The 22,155-nt window shown below is 43.8% G+C and overlaps 1 protein-coding gene across 1 annotated transcript in view; it reads left to right on the top strand.

The window, feature by feature from the left end:
• The window catches only part of LOC148142112 (putative G protein-coupled receptor 139), a 28,047-nt gene extending 9,378 nt beyond the window's left edge, over nucleotides 1-18,669 (top strand). Inside the window, exon 2 of the mRNA XM_087977046.1 lies at nucleotides 17,714-18,669. Coding sequence (XP_087833172.1) covers nucleotides 17,714-18,669 — 956 coding nt within the window. The remainder of the gene's footprint in view (nucleotides 1-17,713) is intronic.
• The last annotated feature ends 3,486 nt before the right edge of the window (nucleotides 18,670-22,155 follow it).

Here is a 22,155-nt window from a genome sequence, read left to right as displayed (position 1 = left end):
AACATCCCTTGTGTTCTGTGAGTAATGGAGCGACTTGGACCATTAGTTAGCACGCCATAAGAGAGATTATCATAGAATCCCGACAGTGTGGAAGCAGACCGTTCGCCCATCGAGTCCACACTAATCCTCGAAACAGCTTTCCACCCAGAATCCCCGATTTTATCCTCGTAGTCCGACATTTTCTCATGGCTAACACATCCAGCCTTAACACCCCTTCGACACGATGGGCGATTTGGCATGAGTCTATCAAGTGTGGAACTGGTAGACAAAAACACAGCAGGTAAAGCAGCAGTGGGTACGATGTTTCAGGTGAGAAACTATCATCAACAATGGTGAACGGGAAGGGGCTACAAAATATATAGAGGGCGGAGTGGCACCCAGGGAAAGATAGATGAATGATGTCAGGTGGATGCAGGAGGGAAGTAATTGGTCGATGTGAAGGCTGGAGTGGATAGGTGGGAAGCAAGATGATCCATTCGGTCAGGCCAAGGGGACAGAGAAAAACCTGGGATGATGCTCGGGTTCAGAATGGCCAACCTAACCTGCACATATTTGCGTTGTGGCAGGACATTGGAACACATGGAGGAAGCCATCACAGACACAGGGATAATGTGAAAACTCCGCAGTGCCAGTTGCTTGGTGTTGGAATTGAACCTGGTTCCCTGGCGCTGTGAGCCTAAGTACCTAACTAAGCCAACGATGGAGATGGAAGAACAGTTCTGATGTCTCAACGAGTCAGAGCAAACCCTCCAGTACTCACTGTGTCATTACGTCCTGCCATCACTCTCCATTTCAGTAACTTACTACGTTCCTTTCGTCCTGAAAACAATACATAACATCTTATGTATCCCGTTATATCCCATCTGCCAAACAATTATTCAATGACTACATCTGTTTATAAGCATTTGCAATCTCTCCCCCTCCTCCTGTTAATTAAATTTGCTGTTTATCTTTTTGTCATCACCAACCTGAATTAGAGTACCTTTGTTCCACTCCTCCAAATCATTGGTCTCGATTGTAAATAGTTGAAGACTCAGCACTGATCACTGCATGATAGCCCTGGTTTCATGCTGTCAAACTGTGATATGCACAGAGATCACACTCGTCAAATAAGGTCGCACAGATTCCTCTGTACCTCAGCACGCTCACGTTTCTCACCATTTCGATCATATGTTGTCTGTCTATTTCTCTCATTAAGTAGACACAACTGATAATTATTCACGATCAAATTCTTCTGTCAAATTTTGGCTCAATTCGCCCAAGCTACACATATTCATTTGGAAACTTCATCCACCTTCATTGAAACTTACATGTCTAACTGTGTTCGTGTCATCTGAAAATTTGTCTCCATTATTTTACAAACCTGTAACTAGGTAACAATGTAGATTGCAAATTGTTGGTGCCTGAGGAGCGAGCTGTATGACTCCCAAAAGTTGCCAACTAGAAAACGGCCGATCTATTCTTTTTTTCATTTTGTTTTGGACCAAATCTCCATCCAAGATATTAAGTTACTTGGCATACCAGGTGCTCTTATTTGACAGATTAGTCTTTTCTCCTTCTGCAATTTCTTCTGGATATCCAGATATATTAAATCTCCAGGATCCCCATTGTCAAACTTGTTTCTTACTTCTGTCACGAGATTGAACAAATAATTCAAATACAATTTATTCTTCATAAAACCATGCATACTCTGATTAATTTTGATTTGACCATGCAAATCTCCTGTTATTAGTTCCTTGAAAATGCACCCTAATAGTTTGCTTGCTATTTTTATTTCCCAGTGCAGATGATCATTCCAAGTCCTTCTCCTTCTATAATCACTACGTTCACTTTCAATTCATGTGTAACAAGCACAAGGCTTTAAAATATCTGCTCCGATTCTCATGTAAGGGGCATGAACCACTGAATGGTAATATTCTGAACCGAGACTATTAGAGACTAAATGGCTTGATCATCCAGCTGTTGTTCTGCTGCTGTTCGTAAGAGGCTCAAGGTCTGCTTGACCCCCTCTTATTACTGTGTAAGGCGTTTGAGGGATCATGGAATCGTCCTGTTATTGTAAAATAGTTTGAGGGGCGAAAACACCTCCTCCTTTTCTTTGATAAACGCTCGAGATGTTGAATGGTCTACTCCTGCATCGCGGAAATGGGATTGAAAAAGTGCCTTGTCTTCACCCGTTCCACTACATCAGACAAGTGAACTGAATTAACACCTGCTTTCCTACAAGAATATCTCAATGTATTTTTATCCTTCTTCAATTTCTGTGCAACGGGCTCGATGGGTTGTCAAACCTTCTTTTATTCCAGTATACCAATCTCCAGTCACTTTGTGCCCTCTTCCAGTTCCTGTGCTGCAGACATGAGGAGCCTAAATAGGCTGATCTTCTTGCTGTGCAACTGAATACCAATGCTACATAGCCAACTTTGGGTCCTGAAATCACGGCTTCATGGGCTGATTGGCCTCCTCTTGTTTCTGTATATCAAGCTACAGGGACTGAATTGTCTCGTCCTTTTCAGGTGCAACAGGGCGAAAGGTCTGTGTAACAGGCTGGAGAAGCAGAATGGATTACTCCATTTGCAGTGTTAATGGCTTCTGTTGCTGACCCTCCTTTCTCTCTGCTATTTCAATGAAAGATCATCTTTCATTCCTGTAAAGGACAATGGATATTGCATCAACCTGACAACGCGTTGCTTATAAGCTGACATCCTTATTGCAGTCATCTTTCGCGGACCCATCACTGAGCTTCTTCCAAATTGACAGTGTACTTTCTGCATTAAGGAGACTACATTCGTACGCACTGCGTCAGATGTGATCTCACTGAGTCCTGAACAGTGGCATACATACTTTGCCAACCTGCTATGAGGGTCCCATCCGGGTTAGATCAGTCTCTGCTGTCTGGAGGAATACACAACATTGTTAAAAGCTCACTGCCTTTTTTACTCCACTACCATGACGAGTAGAAATGTCCAAATGGTGAGAGGAATGAATGATCTCAATATTGAAATAGGTCTCGTGAAAGATCTCGTCTGAATCTGCCATTAATATATCCAGGGCCCTCATTGCTCAGAATATACTGTATCTGGTAAAGTGGAGGTTGGAAATGGCAAGGAAAATCAACTTTTGATGGGAATTATACTTCAAATGAAAACTGCAATACAAATGTTGGGCGTGTTATAAAACAGGAAATCATATATCCAATGTTGTATGAACTGCAGAAAAAATGGACAAACTCAAGTTGCATCTGAACAGTGTTAAACAAGTAACCGTTGTGAAAAGTGGATTTCATGAGCATGTATGAGATATTTTCGCAGAAAGTTGAACATCGAGCTAAATATCAGGCTGTTTTGAATTGGTGTTGTGTGATCAGAAGAGCTAACTGAATATCTTGTTGTGAAGGAGATTTTTATAGCCGTGATAGTGATATATTAATGCTTATATGATGTCTGAAAACAAGAGGATTTGTTATGAATTTCCGGCGATACATCTGAGTCAGGCAAGCCATTACATTATTTGGGGCAAGTCATCCTCAGTGAGCTGGAAATCTATGTGAAAAAAAAATTTAAAGGAAGGTAGACGATGTTTATCAGTTATAGAAACACTTTAAGGTGAAAAATATCCATCTACACCTTCAAGTTGAAAATTCCACAACAAAAGTGACTCTATGATGGTGAACAGAAGAGTGTGATGATCACATTTGATCGCTGGGTCTGGCTCAGAAAAATGCCAAATATTTTGTTAAAGCGGATAATCAGGGAAACATAGTACCCAGCAATTTAGAACCACGAAACTGATATGAAAATCAAAATGAGAACAGGAACGAAAACTAACAAGAAGCACAAAGGCTGCAAAGTAAACTTTCTATCAATATCTTAAAGGAAAACGAAAGCGAGGTCAAATGTGACACAATAAATGTGCAGAAAAGATAATGAATTGTAGAGAATAGATAAATTACAAGGAAGCTAAACAGCTATTTTGTGACTGTCTTCAAGGAGTAAGATCAGGAAATTTTCCCGGAAAGACCAAGTTACCATGGGCCATGTGTAATTAAAGATTGAAGTCATTCATAAGAGTAACGAGGTAGTATTTGGAGCACAGCTGGATTGAGCGGTGGTAAGTCTGACAGACCTAAAGTACTTTTTAAAGGAATTTCAGAAAAAGGAGCAATCCACATATTGGCTACTTTGGGGATCAATATGTCACGTTCCAACACAGTTTGCAAAGGCAGGACATCTGAAAGATTACAAATGCAAACCGATGGTTGAAAGTTAGAAAGAGGGGGAGTAGACAACCACAGACCAGGTAAGTTCTCATTCATTGTACGGTACTTGTTGGATTGCATTATAAAGAACATGATATCAGATATTTAGAGGGTATCAGCAAATTTCGAGAGAATAATAACGCATTTATGAAAGGAAAATCATAATTTACAAAACTTTTTTTACAATGCTTTGAAGATGTGTCTTGTAGCCACAGGTAATGGAGAAACGCAGGATATGGTCTCGCTGGAGAATCAGTAGGATGTTTTTTCCCGAACTCACTCAGTGAGTTAATAAGCAAAATTAAAGCAAAGGATATTGCGAGGTATATATGCAAAGGAATGGAAGAAATTAGTTTGACCTTCATTGAAACGAAATCTGTAGATATTACGAAATGGATCCTGTGCAAGTAAGACAGAATGTTGGTGAGAGACTATTGTAGGAATTGAGTACAATCTCGGTGTCCCAATCTACGAAAGAATATACTCGCCACGGAGGTAATGCAAAATGCATTCTCCAGCTTAATTCCTCAGATAGCAAGATTGGCTGATGAATAAATTCAGACTGGGTTATCGTGAGATTCAAGGAATGAGCAATGATCGCAGTGAAACTTAGAAAGTTCTCATAGAGGGGACCGACAAACGCAGGTGCATGGAGAAGTGCGAGCAGTCAAGATTGGGAAGAATCCCAAGATATTCTGTGAGTGCATCAGTGTGGAATACAATAACCAGGAGCAGTTAGGACCCGTTGGTAACATAGGAGGAAATAAATGTGTGGAACAAGAGAAAATTGGTAAGTTGTTACGTCAGTGTTTGGTATCTCATTCACTTGGTAGAAGCGAGATACAATGACATAATCCTAGCCGATGACTGTGAAGTTCTTGAGCAGATTGATATAAGATGTGAACAGGTTTCGACAACATTGGACAAATCCTCAGGAATGGATGATTTGTATATCTGGCTCCTGTGGGAAATTACAAAGGAAAAGCAATGATCCAAGTTTGGTGGCAGAATCTGGCCACAGGTGAGGTTCCAAAGGATTTGAGAACAGATAATGTGATTCCGCTTTACATGAAGGTGAATAAGCAGAAAACTGTAGATTGGTGAGTATACATTCTGTGTAAAATAAGTTATTAGAGAAAATGAGACAGTAGAAAATCTTCATATCGAGGCATGGCTTATTCAGGAATGGTCAGCATGCCTTTATTAGAGGGATGTTGCACTTAACGAATTTTATTAAACTTTTTTCAGGAAGTCGTTTATATGGATTTTCAGCACGGCCTTTGACAGAAACCCACATCAGGATCTGATAGCCAATAAAAAATATCATTGCATCAATGGTAGCTTTGCAAGTTGCACCCAAGATTGTTACAGTGGCCGGAGAGAGAGGGTAGTGGTAGCAAGTTATTTGTGTGACTGTCCGGTGCTGTATCACGGGGATCAGTGTTGTTGCTCTGCTTATTTGTGGTATCCATAAATGGTGCCGATGTGAAAGTGGGGGGTGGAGGGGGTGGAGGTGGCGGTTTGGCGTTGGAGGAGTGTGTAATTACTTTTGTGTCAGACATAAAGATTGGTCGCGTGGTTGGCAATGAGGAGGAAGGCCTTATGTTACAGAATTCTGATGAAGGAATGATCAGATAGCAAATCAATGGCAGATGCGAGTCAAACCTGACTGATATGCAGTGATTTTGTGAAGACGTAACCAGACAAGGGTGTCGTCAATGAATGATAACGCACTATGAAGCTCAGACGGGTGTTCACCACAGATCCCTGAATGTTAATGGACAGGTGAGTCGAGAAGGTATTCACTCAGCGTGTAACAGTATTGAGGAATTGAGTGAGTGAACAACACAACGGTTATGGGCATCAGTTGGCCTTTTGGCCCCTCATAACTGTTCTGATTGCAGCTAAATGCCACTAGCCTATTTATTGCAAGTAACCATTGAGTCAGATATCCATCAAAGGTCAGTCGAGCTCAGCCTTGAAGGTCGTCGATAACTCAGTGGTCACTGCTCCGTGGGATGAGGAGACCACGATAGCACACCCTGAAGGAGAAAGGGACATCTTACTCAATGCTGAAGCATTTTATCATCAAAGCACATCAAACTGATACCGAATCAGATTTTACTGCTCCTCGGATGCAGCTCGAACTGCTGTGCTTTTCCAGCACCATTCTAATCTAGACTCTGGTTTCCAGCATCTGCAGTCATTGTTTTTACCTCGTCTGAGTTACAAGGACAACAGTTACGAACGGACATAGATTATTCAGCCCCTCAAATTTGGCCCACATTAACAAAGACACTCCAATCTAATAATTAGCAACGATATGCCACATTTGATTATCGGCACAGATTTCAAGATAAATTAACAACATAAGAGCATTAAAAATTTCGAACATTTGGTCTGACAAGTTTGCTGTGCTAATTAATTATGGTTGATGTTTCTCAAAATCAATCTCCTGCCTTCTGCCTGGAACACGTGTGTGTGTGTGTGTGTGTGTGTGTGTGTGTGCGTGTGTGTGTGTGTGTGTGTGTGTATGAGTGTGTATGTGTGTGTATGTGTGTGTGTATGTGGGTGTGTGTGTATCTCTGTTTTCCTCTGCGTTCGCCTCTATGCGTCTGTACATGCCTTTGTGTCCCTCTATGCTGATTGATCGATCGATCGATTGATTTTCATGCGTACCTCAGCAAAGTTAAAAGCTGTGTTTATGAGCAGTACAGGCGAATCATAGGAAGCAAAAATGTACCCAAAGAGAAAGGGAGGACTGCAGATGCTGCAGATAAGAGTCGAGAGTGTGGTGCTGGAAGTGCACAGCAGGGCAGGAACCATCCAAGGAGCGAGAGCATTAACTTTTCAGAAATAATCTCTTCATCAGGAATTGGTTTGTGAGCTGGGAGCTGCGAGAGAAAAGTGAGGAGGTGAGGCTGTGGGAAAAGTAGCTGTGGCTGTGCTCGGTAGATGAATGTGGGGTGGAAGGTGTTTGTTGGAGGTAGGGAGAGCGGATAGATGGGAAAGAGGATGGACCGATCAAGAGGGTTGTGCCAAGCTGGAGGCTTGGGATTGGGAACATATGGTGGCGATTGGAATGATGAAAATGGTGAAATCCAAGTTGTTAACGTGTGGTTGCAGAGTTACATTTCGGAATATGATGCGTTCTTCCTCCAGGTGTCGACTGGTAAGAGTTTTGCACTGGAGGAGGCCCAGGACCTGTTTGTGTGGGTGGAGTGGGAGAGGGAATAGAATTGTTCAGCCACAGGGCGGTGGGGTTGGTTGGTGCAGTTGTCCCAGAGATGTTCTCAGAAATGATCTGCAAGTTGGGGCCCTGCCTCCCTAATTTGGAGGAGATTACATTGTGTACGAAAGATAGTGTGTGTGACATTGGTGGAGGTACAGGTATAATTCTGTTCAATGTGGAAGGATATTCGGGCCCTTGGACGGTAGTTAGTGGAGAGGTGTGGGCGCAGGTTTTCCACTTCCAGCGGTGGCAAGTGAAGTTATCGGGAGTGGGGTATAGGGTGGTGGTGGGTATGGATCTTATGAGGGAGTCATGGAGAGAGTGGTCCCTTCGGACCACTGTGAGGGGTGAGGTGGTCCGGTTGTACATGGTGGAAGTATTGGAGGATGACGAAACGTACACAGAGGTTGCTGAGGGTAGATGATTAGAACCAGACGATATGCCCTGGTTGCGTTGGGATTAGTGTGCTTCAAGGGCAGATATAAAGGATATGCTCTGGAGGGCATCTGCGATGACGTGGGAAGGAAAATTCAGATCTTGGAAGAGGGAAATCTAGGATTTTCTGTGTTGCTATTGGTCATCCTGGGAACAGGTGCGGCAGAAGCTGAGGAATTGGGAATGAGGGATGGCAGTTTAAAAGACATCGGGTGCAAGGTGGTGTAGCTCTGGGAGTTGGAGAGTTTGTTGTAGATGTCTGCAATTGGTCGGTCGTCGGATATAGAAATGGAGAAATCCCAGAAGGGTGGGGAAGTGACCAAGATGTTCCAGGTGAAGTTGAGGTCTCCATGAAAGCTCTTCGTGAAGTTGATGAATTGTTCAGCCTCCTCGTGTGAGCACGAGTTAGTTCCGATACCTTCATCAATCAAGTGGAATAACAGTTGGGGGCGGTGCCGGTGTATCTGTGATAGAACAAGCGAAGGACATAGCTGAAGCCCATGTAGCTGTTGATACTCAATTGGTTTGGAGGAAATCAGTGGATTGGAAGAGGAAGTTTTTAAGAGTGAGGACGAGTTCAGCCAGGCAGATGGGTATCTCAGTGAAAGGGCATCGTTTGAGGCAGCGTGACAGTAAGAAAAGGAGTGTGAGGAGGCATTCGTCCTGGCAGATAGATGTTTACAGGGATTGGATGTCGATGGTGAAGCTCAGGAGTCAGGGACCAGGGAAATCAATTTCTTGGAGGAGGTGAAGAGTGTGGCCGGTGTCTCAAAAGTAGGCAGTGAACACCTGGATTAAGGGGGACAGGAAAGTGTCAGGAAATGCAGAGATGAACTCAGTGGAATAGGAAGTCTGAAACAATGGGTCGATCAGGGAATTCAGGTTTGTTAATCTTCAGTAGAAGGTAGAATCTGGCAATGAAGGGTGCATGAACGATCAGGTTGGACGCTTTTGCTGCGGGATTTCCACAGATGATGAGATTGTGAATTGTCTTGGAAATGATGGTTTGGTGATGGCAGGTGAGGATGTCCTCAACGGGGCAGCAGGAGGATGTCTTGGCGCCTGGCTTCAGTGGTGTAGACGTCACTTAGCCAAACTACCACTGCGCCCACCTGTGACTTGGATGGTGAGGTTGGGGTTTGAGAGGAGAGAGGGGATGTCTGCGCTTTGTGAGGGCAGCAGGTTGGTGGGGTGGACAGGTTGAGACGGTTAATGACGCAGTGGCAGTTACAAATGATGAGGTCAAGGGTGGGTAACAGGCATGTAACAGGGGAGGAGAAAGTGAGGACTGCAGATGCTGGAGATCAGAGCTGAAAATGTGTTGCTGGAAAAGCACAGCAGGTCAGGCAGCATCCAAGGAGCAGGAGAATCGACGTTTCGGGCATGAGCCCTTTTTTAGGAATGAGGAAAGTGTGTCCAGCAGGCTAAGATAAAAGATAGGGAGGAGGGACTTGGGGGAGGGGCGTTGGAAATGTGATAGGTGGAAGGAGGTCAAGGTGAGGGTGATAGGCCGGAGTAGGGGTGGGGTCGGAGAGGTCAGGAAGAAGATTGCAGGTTAGGAAGGCGGTGCTGAGTTCGAGGGATTTGACAGAGACAAGGTGGGGGGAGGGGAAAAGAAGAAACTGGAGAAATCTGAGTTCATCCCTTGTGGTTGGAGGGTTCCTAGGCGGAAGATGAGGCGCTCTTCCTCCAACCGTCGTGTTGCTATGGTCTGGCGATGGAGGAGTCCAAGGACCTGCATGTCCTTGGTGGAGCGGGAGGGGGAGTTGAAGTGTTGAGCCACGGGATGGTTGGGTTGGTTGGTCTGGATGTCCCAGAGGTGTTCTCTGAAACGTTATGTAAGTAGGCAGCCTGTCTCCCCAATATAGAGGAGGCCACATCGTGTGCAGCGGATGCTTTAAACGATGTGTGTGGAGATGCAGGTGAATTTGTGGCGGATATGGAATTATCCCTTGGGGCCTTGGAGGGAAGTAAGGGGGTAGGTGTGGGCGCAGGTTTTGCATTTCTTGCGGTTGCAGTGGAAGGTGCCGGGAGTGGAGGTTGGGTTGGTGGGAGTGTGGACCTGACGAGGGAGTCACGGAGGGAGTGGGCTTTTCCGAAGGCTGATAGGGGAGGGGAGGGAAATATATACTTGGTGGTGGGTACCGTTTAGCGATGGCGGAACAGACGACGGGAGCCCAGCTTTATGGTTTGTGTTGGAGGTGAGACAAGGGATCCTCATTGAGTAAGCGGGAGACTTGATTTAAAAAGTGAGCCCGGGGTCGAGGCAGCGGAAGAAATACTCAAAGGTTGTGAGGCATTTCAAACTCATTAATCCAGGAGCGTAGAGGGATGGAGGTGAGATCTTTGCTGACGACTAAACCCCACTTTGGGAGAAGTCGGGGGAACAGGGAATACACAGCGAGGCTAGGAGCAATAACCTTGGGAAGGACTGGAGCTGTGTGTTGGCAGAAACTGCCTCTTGACTGAATGCAATTATCTGATCAAAAATGGCGTCATCAGCAGAAGTGACAACCACAATGGAGTGGAAAGCTGGGCAAACAGTTGTGCCTGTGATGGCAGAAGTGACGTCAAGTGCAGTGGCCGTGAAATTGCCGACTGGTTTTGCCTGTGACGCCCCTGACTGAGGAGAGGACCCAGTTGATGGAATCAGCGATTTCCAGGTGACTGATGTGTTGGGATGTAAGTGGCTGGGGCGGTGGCGAATGTGGAAGCGGAGGTGACGTACAGAGTATGTATCCTGTCTGTGCTGGAGGCACTGAATTCATGCATTCGTTTTCCTGGCAATCGCTGAAGTGGCTTTCTGGACAGCGATCACAGAAATGATGCGTTCGGCAGTGGCTGAGGTCCGTGGGGTGGCGAGGACGGAAGTAACTGGAAAATTCACTGCGGGAGTGTAGCAATAAGTGGCCACGTGGCTAACGCCATCTGAGCAATTTCAGAGGCCACGGGCCAGGCTTCAGAAGCCAGGGGCCAGGAGCCCCAAGTATTGAGGTAAACATATGCAAGTTTGCTTAATTTACGTTCTTTTATGTCCGCCATGATGGATAAAGTTCATTTTGTTCTGCGTCTGAATTCTTCAAAGGATATATAACAGCAGAAGTCCCTTGCAGGTCTGGTCGTGTGTGGCCCTCAGGCGTACCAAGGCTGTCTGCATGTACAATAGGATATACCGAGCAAACGATTTGGACGTAGGCACACAGGTTACATTGCACAGGCAGTACAAGTGAGACCAACGCTGGCTAGATCAGTATTATTTCAGGCTGGAGAATCCGTTCTGCAGTTAAATAGCTATTGAGAAAAAAGCTGTTCCCGAACCTGCTGTTGTGTGTATTATGGCTGCTGTATATCTTCCCGACGTAAGATGTTGTAGGACGTAAGTAGTAGAGTGTGATTGGTCTTTAATGATTTTGACAGCCTTCCCGTGGCAGCGAGCTGAGCAAATCAAGTCCATGGATGGAACGGTGGCGCTCGTGGTGGCTCGTGTAATTTCATCTGTCTTTCTGTTACTCAACAACCTATCTATCTCAGTCTTAAATTTATTCAATGTCCTAGCCGCCACACCCTTCTGTGGCAATGAATTCCATAGATTCACCATTCTCTGGCTGAAGACGTTTATCCTTACCTATGTTTCTGATATCCTCCCGTTACTCTAGAATGGCCTGTCCAGTCTATTTAATATTCTGTAAGTTTCCATTAGAAGCCCGCTCTTCCTCGTCAACCACATCCAATATAGACTCAAGCTCTTGAAAACTTCCTCAGGTGTTAAGATGCTCGTTCTAATCGACATTCTTGTGAATCTCCTCTGAATACGCTCCAAGGGCAGTGCTCTCTCCCAGAGACATGAGCCAGGAAACTGCGATCAATACTCCAAATATGGCCAGATCGGAGTCTTATTGATCCTCAGAAGAACCTCCTTGTTTTTCTCTATTCCATTCCTCTCAAAATAAATAGCAACATAATATTTGCCTTTTTCACTTCTGACTCCAAATGCAAGGTTCCCTCGACAGAATCCTGGAGAAGAACACTGAAGCCTTTTTGTACTTCATCCCTCTGAATTTTCTCCGCATTTAGAAAACCGTCAATGCCTATATTCTTCCTACCGAAGTGAATGACCTCAGACTTTCCAACGTTGATCTTCAATTGCCACATTTTTGTCCAGTCTCCTAATTTTTCCAAATCGTTCTGCAGCGTGCCCGCCTCCCCAGTGCTGCCTGTCCCTCTTAATAAATTTGTGTAGTCTGCCAACCTAGCGAGAATGCCTTGAGTTCATTAATGTACAAAATGAAAAGTTGTCGTGTCAACATCTAGTTCTGCGGAACACCACTTGTTGCCACACTGAAAAGGACCCGTTCATCCCCATTTTCTGCTTTCTGCCAGGCGGCCAAGCTTCCGTACATGCTCGTACTTTGCGTCTGTCACCATGGGCCCTTGTCTAACTCAGAAGTTTCCAGTGTGAAACCTTGTCAAAGCATTCTTGAGGTCCAGGTAATAACATCTATTGGTTCTCCTTCGTTTAACATGCTCATTACTTCCTCAAAGTATTCAAGTAGATTTAAGCGAAATGACCTCGTGTTGTTGAAACCATGCAGACTTCACCCTACTTAACCATATATGTTGCAGTATTCAGAAATGTCAGCGTTAACAATGGATTCCAGGATCTTCAACATGACAGAGGTTAAGGTAATCAGTCTGTAATTTTCCCTCCTTTTCCTTACTCCCTTTAAAAAAGGGGTGCCACCTTAGCTATTTTGCAGTCCTTTGGGACCCTCCATGACTCTAACGATACTGGGAAGATCCCATTAACGCCTCCACTTTGTTTTCAGTGATAACTCTTCGAACGCTGGCGTGCAGTCCATCCGTTACAGATGATGTATTCACCTCAAGCCATACAGTTTTTGCAGCACTTTCTCCTCTGTATTGCCACCATACTCATCTGTGCCCCCTCACTCTCTTGAATTTTGGGATATTTCTCATAACTTCCGTCGTGAAGACTGATATGCCCTGATTACTCAGTTCCTCAGCCACTTTCTTGTTCCAAAATATTATCAATCCAGAGGCATGTTACAGCGGTCTGATCTCCACTTTTGCCTTGTTTTCCCCTTTAAGGAGAAAGTGAGGACTGCAGATCTTTTTTCTCCTTTATACAATCTTCCGTCTCATTAGCAGGCTTGCTTTATATTACGGGCTAGCTTAGCTGCATATTTGATCTTCTTTCTCCTTATTTCTTTTATTTTTTGCAGGACTCTGTTGGTCTTTGTAAGCTTCCCAATTCGCTGGTTTCCCACTACCCTTCGCCACATTGCAGTCTTTCTCCTTTTTTTAAATGTTCATCCTTATTTCCTTACTCAGCCATGTTTGCTGCATCCTCCTTGGAGAATAGTTATTTATTTTCTCGGGATGAATCTCCTGAATTTCTCCAAGAAACTCCTACCATTGCTTAACCACTATCTTTCCTGCTCGTCCCCTCACTCAGTCAAGTATATCCATCATCTCCCTCATGTCTCTGAAGTAGATTTTATGCAGTTGTCATACGGTAACATCTGATTACATCTTGTCCCTCTCAAATCGCAGGTTCATTCAGTCATGGTACGATCACTGCTTCCCAAGGCTTCCTCCACTGTGTGGTTCCTCATCAATTCTACCTCATTGCACAGCACTAAATCCAGTATTGTTTGGTCCCTAGTGGGCGCCACCAAAAGCTGCTTCAAAAAGCAATCTCATAGACACTTTACGAATTCATTTTTTTGCAATCCATTCTCAACCTGATTTTCCAAGTTTATGTGCATATTGAAATTCCCAAACGATCATTATAACTTTGTCTTTCCTACACATATTCTCTCTTTCTTAGTCTATCGTGTGCCTCAACTCCAGACTACAGTTTGAAGTCCTTTCCAGAACTCCACCTTTGCAATTCCTCAATTTTACCCACGCACGTTCTACACCATCTGACCATACTTTGTTTCTTATTATCGGCTTAATTTCATTTCTTATCATCAGACATACGAACCTCTCTGCACACTTGTCGACCATTTAGAATGGATGTATATCCTTGAATACTCAGCTCCCGATCGTGATCCCATTGCAGCCACGCATCTGTGATGCCTGTCACGTCAGACCTGCCAATTTTATTTTTTTATACAAGCTCATTTACTTTATTCCTTATACTTCGTGCAATCAGATATAACACCTTCAGTGCTGTGTTCACCGACCCACTTCTCAGTGGCAGCCGTTTATCCAGTGAGGTTGAAGCTTGACTGTGAACTCGTTCCAAACATTCTTTTCTATTTGTGTCTGTGCTGTAAACGTTACTAAACTCTTCTGAGGTCTGCAGTCTTCCCTCCTCATTTAATTTGGATTTTCTAATTTCCCCTATAAGTTAACGCTTCCCCCTCCAACGTTTACTTTATAGCCCTGTCTTCAGCCCGAGGTATTCAAATAATTAGGGCTCTGTTCCCAGCATGGTTCAGATGAAGACCGTTCGACTTGAACATGTCCCTTCTTCCCCAGTGTTGATGCCAAGTTTCCATGAATTCAAACCCATTTGTCCCACCAAGAATTTATCTGCTTAATCTCCTTGACCCTGTGTCAAGTAGCTCGTGGCACAGGTAGTAATACAGAGATAGTTACCTTTTTGGTTCTGATTTTTAACTTAGCTCCGAGCTGTTCATGCTCTCTTTGCAGAAGTTCTGCCAGAGGTTTAGCTCTGTCGTTGGTACCCATGTGTACTACGGCCACTGGATTGTTTCAATCCCACTCCAAGATCCTCTGCAGCCCAGATGAAATATCCAGAATCAAGGCACCAGGCACGCAACAAACCTTTCGGGTCTCTCGATCGGAGGCACAGAGAACAGTGTCTCGGCCTCTAACTATAATGACCCCAATTATAACAACATTTCACTTCTCTTCTCCCACTTCCCTGCACCATGGTGCTGTAGTCATTGGACTCATCATCCCTGCAATGGCCTTTCCCGTCTGCACTGTGTGCAATGTACTTGAACCTGTTGGACAAGTAACTACCTCCTGGACCACTCTACCTGCCACACTCACAGCAACAACTTCCTGATCCTGACCATTGTCCAGGTAGCTCTCCCCCTCTCTGATGTGTCGCAATGTTTGAAGTTCAGTCTCCAACTCATCGACTCTAAGCCGGGACTCTGCCAGCAACCAATATTTGTTACACATATGGTCATTGCTAAACAGAAGAGGCGACAGCAGCTCTCACATCATGCAGAAACAACACATCACCTGACCCTCCATCATTTTTAGATCTGTTTTGTATTTATTCTTATTTTAACTTGTAATTCTTTTGTTTCTCTACTTGTTTTCTCAGTCTGAATGCACGTTTTAAACAATAAATTAACAAGATGCAATTCAGCACAGGTTCATATTTGGCGGACTCCATATTAGCCAATCAAATCACAGTACTCCTGTGACATCACTTTGCAGTTTCGTCTCAGTCGAAACCTGTTTCAACCAGAATCTCTTCCATTCCCAGATTATTCTCCGCTCTCTTTTCCTCTGTTTCAGTCCTGAAGTGAAATTCAGTACCTCTCATATCCTCTGATGGCAGCTGACATCATTGCCTGTGCAGAACAGGTCGGAGACATAGGCGATGGAACCAGCGCATGTGCAGAATGGTGTAGATATTTTGCCATTCACATCAGTGCATTTGCAGAGATCAGTGCAGATATTACACCGTTGACATCGGAACTTTCACAGAACTGTGAGGAGGCTTTGCCTTTGACATTGGCACATTTGCAGAGAATAGTGCAGAGGACTTCGCTGTTGACATTGGCGCATTTACAGAAAAGTGCGGAGACGTCACTGTTAGCATCGATTGTTGCACATATTGCTACGTGCACAGAATTGTGTGGAGACTTTGGCACATGCACCAAAAGAAGTGCGCCAAACATTTGCTACTGGATTCACGCTATTGCACACATAGAGAAATGTCTTCAAACATACTCTTCCCTAATTTTTCATTGATTTTAAAGCCAAATCGCACTGCTGAAATATGTTTTATATGAGAATTACTTGTGTGCTCTGTGTACGTGTCAACTTCATTGCTTCCTTCCGTTGTTTTCAACATTGAGGAGAAATGACCTATCATGGAGGCATGGTGTGAAGGCCAGTAGAAGGCCATTAGGCGATTTCCTGACCATCTGTGACCTGTTATCAGGTGATTTCTTGCTTTCTGGAAGCAGTATTGGAAATTCCAAGGTCACTCCTGTCCTGACTGTGTACAACGGTGCCAGCAACATTTGTGGTTCTGTTTCAGAGTCACAGAGATGTACAGCACGGAAATAGGTCCTTTTGTCCAACTTGGCCATGCTTACCAGATTTCCGAACTTAATCCAGCCCCATTTTCCCGCACATGGCCCATATCCATCCCAACATATTTTATTCATGTTGTAATTGGGCCCCCTCCACCACTTCCTCTGGCAGCTCATTCAATGCATGCACCAATCTCTGCATGAAAATTGTATCCTTTAAGTCCCTTTTAAAACTTTTCCCTCACCTTGAACCAATGTCCTTTCGTTCTGGACTACCCTCGCCCAGATAAAATCACTTGTCATTTCGGGGACAAGGTGGGACAACAAGATTAACACAGGGATGGTGACCATTCTTCATGAAACATTACAAATCAGGTCCGATTCTGTGAATACGATGATGTCAGACTGTTTCCTGACCAGTCACATTTGGGAATAAAAGTAAAAATGGAGCAGGAATAACAGTTTAAAAAAACTGAATAAAAGACACTCTATGTGAATGTGTACTGTCTTCTCAACAAAGCATCAGGAATTCACTTTGTACATTGTCGGAAATGGATACGATTGAACAGCATTAGAGAGACATGACGACAGGATGATCTATGTTCGGAATTAGATATTCCGGATATTTCATATTCATGAGTGTTATCTAAAAATGAAAAGGAATTGGGGGAGATCGCTGAGTAAGAGATGGTATCTGTGTAACCGTAAAAGAGGACCTGGCATCAAATGATCAAGGGATTGTCTAAATCTTGTGGATTATATTATGAAAAGCGCCAAGTGAATCGAGTTTGTGGAGAAATTTCCACCGTGAGGCCGTGTGAATCTCCACAAACTTACTGGACAGAAGGACATTTTTGATGTGGGGTTTATGCCTCTACCACATTCTGTACTTAATATTTTCCAGAACATTCTAAAACCAAAACCCGCGGAACATTCTGTAACCGACATCATTTGTGAACGGCGGATATTAATTAATTTGAATATGATAAGCTCCTGAGGGAAGAAATCCTGTTCCAGACAGACAGAGATTTTGTTCTGAAGTACCTTTCTTTGACGGCAGTTAAATTGGTGAATATGTTTTCCCTGTGTTTACCTTTCTTGATGACAGACGATCCACTGAAATTCAGAAAAAAAAGACAGAAATGGCCAATTATTTGTTGCTTTCAAGAACTGGGGAACAATTCTTCAGGTGGGCAATGTTTTCCCTCTTCGTATTCGGAAATGCAAAGAAGCGACTGCATCTGTACTCGAATGAACGAGTGTGTGGGAATGTTCTCGAAATCATCTGTTGTTATGAATATATGCCTGCATATTTGGGAAGTGATCATTTATTTTGTTGTATGTCACAGTTTTGTGAGTAATTCACTAATTGTCGTTTGTTCTTTCTGCTTCTAATACTTCAATGAGTATCTGAATAACGTGACACACTTGATTATCATATTGGGTCTTCGATTAAACTGGTAACTTTGCCTCCTGGCTAATATATAATTTGTTTGTTTTCCTTCCTCACAGTTAACTTAGTGACGATCTTTGTCCTGCTTTATAAAGATTGTGGATTGTCTCCATGTGTCAGACTTTACCTGGGGGCCATGGCAGTGGCAGATCTACTGGTTATCATTCTTGATTTGACATTGAGACACATTCCCATTGTTTATCGGGAGCAGTTTTATTTCCTGCAGTCCATCCGCGTGTGTAATACCCACGCTGTCCTGTTTTATGCAGCCACTGACTGTTCTGTCTGGTTCACTGTCACTTTCACTTTCGATCGATTTGTTGCCATTTGCTGCCAGAAGTTGAAAAGTAAACATTGCAATGAGAAAACTGCAGCTGTGGTTCTGGGAGCGATAACTGTGCTGACCTGTTTAAAGAACATTTTCTGGTATTTTATGCTCTCCGCTTGGTATTCGCTGTGGAACCGCCCCTGGTTTTGTAATGTAGCAACAGATGTTTATTACTCTCGTGTTTGGGTCACAATTGAGTTCCTCCACCACATTCTTAACCCAACACGCCCATTTTTCCTGATTCTGCTGCTCAATGCTTTCACCGTGAGACATATTTTAATGACCAGCAGAGCCCGCAGGAGACTCCACGCTCGTACCATTGGGAATGATCAGTGTGACGCAGAAATGAGAAATCGAAAAAAATCCATAATTTTATTGTTTGTGATCTCGGCCAATTTCATCATATTATGGTCCACGTTAATGGTTTACTTTATATGGTACCAGATGTGGTTTATTGGATACCAGTCTGTCTATCTACATTACTTTGTGCGCGAATTGGGCTTCATGCTCCAGCTCCTCAGTTGCTGCACAAACACTGCAATTTATGCCATCACCCAGACTAAGTTCAGACAGCAGCTGAAGAATATGCTGAAATATCCCTTTACCCAAATTCATCAGTCAATCAAATTCACTCATTTATTAATACATCCAGTATTTTCTCATTTCAGCTCAATATTTGAGCGATGAAGCAACCTTTCGCTATGGGAGCAGACTGAGGGTATTCCTGGTTGATCCAAGCTTTATCCCACTGGCGATTACAAGGACACATCGCAATGTTTCTCACAACTCAGGGTACAGTGAGAACAGGCACCATTGTAATGATTGTGTCTGTAACGCCATCTTCTAAAAAAATAAAAATATTCATCGAAAATTGCCGAGCAGCAGAGTGAACTCTATTGTTGTTTGACTTTGTGTTGAAGAATCTGGGTTGGAAACAGAGAGAGTCGACCCCAAGTCATGGTCCTCAGGGAAGGGAGGAACCAGGGCCATGAGTTCAGAGTTGGGGTTAAATCACTCTGTCCTTGCATTCACATCCGGGCCGCACCCTCCGACCAAGCCTCAAAAGAATCATCTCTCTTCCTTGCTCTCTTTCGCTCCATATCTCTTTCGCACTCTCACAATGTCCTTCTCCCTCCCCACACACCTATTTTCGCTTTTTTCAATGTCTCTCCCTCCCCACTTTCCATCAGTCCCTCTGTTCCTCCCTTGCACTCTTTACCTACTCATCACACTCTCCATGCCTCTCTTTCTCTAGTCCTCGTTCTCTTTCCATTTTTAAGGTAACACGATGGTGTGAAGTCTCAGGATGCTGATTGGGGCGATAGTGTCAGTGAGAACAAAATCATTTCTTATGTAAACTGCAGATGTCGGTCAGCAAGTCATTATTAGGAGAACAACGCGGATGTAGCATCACTACATGCACATTACTGCAATTCAACAATCTGGGATGGCACTGCACAAGGTGTACGGCAGATATTCATGTGACTCGGCAAATGTTGTTGATCTCATATGCTGCAGGCAATGATGCCCCGAGGCAGAGCACATTGGTGAGGCCATGCCGCCGCCAGGACAACTGATGAATGGACACAGTGCCAAAATCACCAGACAGGAATATTCCTTCCCAAATGGAGAAAACTTCAGCAGTCATGGATATTCAGCGTTCCATCTTCAGGTTAGCGTCCCCCAAGGCAACCTTCCAGATAAACAACAACGCAGAATCGCCGAGCAGAAGCTGATAGCCAAGTTCTGTACACAGGAAGAAAGCCTCAACTCTGATCTTGGCTTCATGCCTCACTCCATGTAAAACTGTCATACTATTCTGTAAATTCTCCTTTACTGTCCCGCTTTAACACCATCACTTGATAACTTGTTATAATCTCTCTACCTTAGTTAGTTTGTGCAGATTTAAAGTACTTGTTACTTTGGTCAGACTTTCTGTATATGACTGTTATACGTATCGTGCCAATCCAGGCAATTGGTTTGTCTCCAGCATCACCCTATGCTTATTATTGGAATTAACTTCTCTGCCGAAATTAACCAGATGTTGGTACTTAGCTGTTGACACGTTACGCTCACCGTCTGATACTTTTACCATTCAAAGGGAGTATTTGTTCGGCCTGCGGATACTCCACGCACACCTTTAGCATGATATTTTGATCTCTCTTCATATAAATTGTGTGCCTGTGTTGTGCGCTTCTCCACACTTCACCTGACGAAGGAGCAGCACACAGAAAGCTTGTGATTTCAAATAAATCGGAAAACCATAACCTGGTGTCGTATGATTCCTGAGGATGTCAAATCCAGCATCTCAAAAACAGTATTTTTCAGCAAGTCTGAGTTTACGGTAATGGCTCACTGTGGGGATTAAACCATGCATATCTGCGAGAGGTCCTGGGTTGTAACCCTACACAAACGCCGTGTTTCTTTTTCTTTGTCTTCATTACTGCCAAATCGGCTGATCAGCTTTCCCGGAAAAAAAAAAACTGCTGTGGCCTCTTGAGGTCAGATTGAGATCCGGGAACAGTGGTGTCACTGCAGCGAGCATGGCACAACAGCGCACATGTTAAAAGCGAAAGTAACTGTTTCATGATGTTTAACCACACAGTCAGACGTTAAATGGATTCTCCATCTGCGTCAGTACACAGTGTCGGACGTCAACGGAAGTGGGGAAGTGAAGCGATTGGAGACAGCGTGGCGATATTGACATCAATGTTATTGTGTATGAGGAACGTTAGCATTGGAGGTAGAGTGGAAAGTTGCGACAGTTGTCCTTGGAGAACAAAGGACTGAAAACTCCTCTGAATGAATCTTTTCAATTCATGACGGGTCGTGACAGAGAAATAAGGTAGTGAAACGAAAGAGAGATATTCGTCAGTGATGTAAAGTCATTAAGAAAATAAACAAAAGTCAAATGAGAAAAAGCGTTTTCACACAGGAATCGTAGTAACAATTCTGTAAGCTTTTGAATATTCATGAACAAAGACAAGCCTGTTCTCAAAGGTAGTGTGCTAAATTGGGGATATGTGGGAGGCTTTTAAAGACAAGTTGATTGGAGTTCAGACAGGCATGTCCCTCTGAAAATGACGGATACAATTGTCAAAATTACAGAACCATGAAACATACATGTAATGGTTAGTCAAATTTAGAGTGGTGCTGGAAAGGCACAGCAGGTCAGGCAGCATCCGGGGAGAAGGAGGATGATTCCTGATGAAGGGCTCCTGCCCGTAACGTCGATTTTCCTGCATCTCGGATTCTGCCTGACCTGCTGTGCTTCTGCACCACCACTCTAATATTGACTCTAATCTCTAGCATCTGCAGTCCTCACTTTCGCTGAGGTGTAATGGTGAGACTAGCTAAAAGGACGAAGGAAGCATGCATATGGTCCAAGCGACAGAAAACAGACGAAGCTTTAGATGAATATTGTGCAAGTGAGACCAATTGAATCGAAGAATTCAGAGGGCGAATAGTGTTTATGAAATATCTTTAGCAAACACAGTTAAATAGTTCTCCAATGCCTTTTCTTCAAAATCGTACATAAGAAGCAAGGGGAGTACAAGAGAAAGGGTTTCCCCACTCAAGGCAAAGGAGGAAAGTTATGATTGGAGTCAGAGAAAATTGGTAAGTATCTTACTGAGAATTTTGCATTGGCATCCTTCGAGCAGAGGGACAAGATGGTTGTTGAGGTTAGGTATAGATGTTTGATTACTCTGCGTAACGTCAGCAGAAGGAGAGAGGAAGTATTGGGTATTCTGAAAGGATTTAGTCCGAGGTTGGATGGGATTTATCCTGGGCTACTGAGGGCAGTGGGAGAGGAAATAGATAGGACCTTAACAAATACTTTTGCAGCATCCTTGAACAGCAGTGTGGTCCCGGAAGACCTGTAGAATTCCTAATGTCGTCCTCTTGTTTAAAAACTGTAGCAGGGATATACCAGGTAATCATTGACTGGTGAGCCTGACTTCAGTGGTAGGGAAGCTACTGGAAAAAAATACTGAGGGATAGGATCTGTTCCCATCTGAAATAAAGCAGGATGATAAGCGTCAGGCAACATGATTTTGTGTAGGCAAGGTCATATATCACCAAATTAATACAATTGTTTGAAGAAGTGGCAAATATGATTGATAAGGCTGCAGATGTCAAATACATGGACATGAGTAAGACATGCGATAAAGT

The sequence above is a fragment of the Chiloscyllium plagiosum genome, unplaced genomic scaffold, assembly GCF_037043375.1.
Source record: "Chiloscyllium plagiosum isolate Xiang-an unplaced genomic scaffold, Cpla_swu_hap1 HiC_scaffold_31, whole genome shotgun sequence".
Taxonomy (NCBI): domain Eukaryota; kingdom Metazoa; phylum Chordata; class Chondrichthyes; order Orectolobiformes; family Hemiscylliidae; genus Chiloscyllium; species Chiloscyllium plagiosum.
This window is presented reverse-complemented; position numbering and strand designations above follow the sequence as displayed.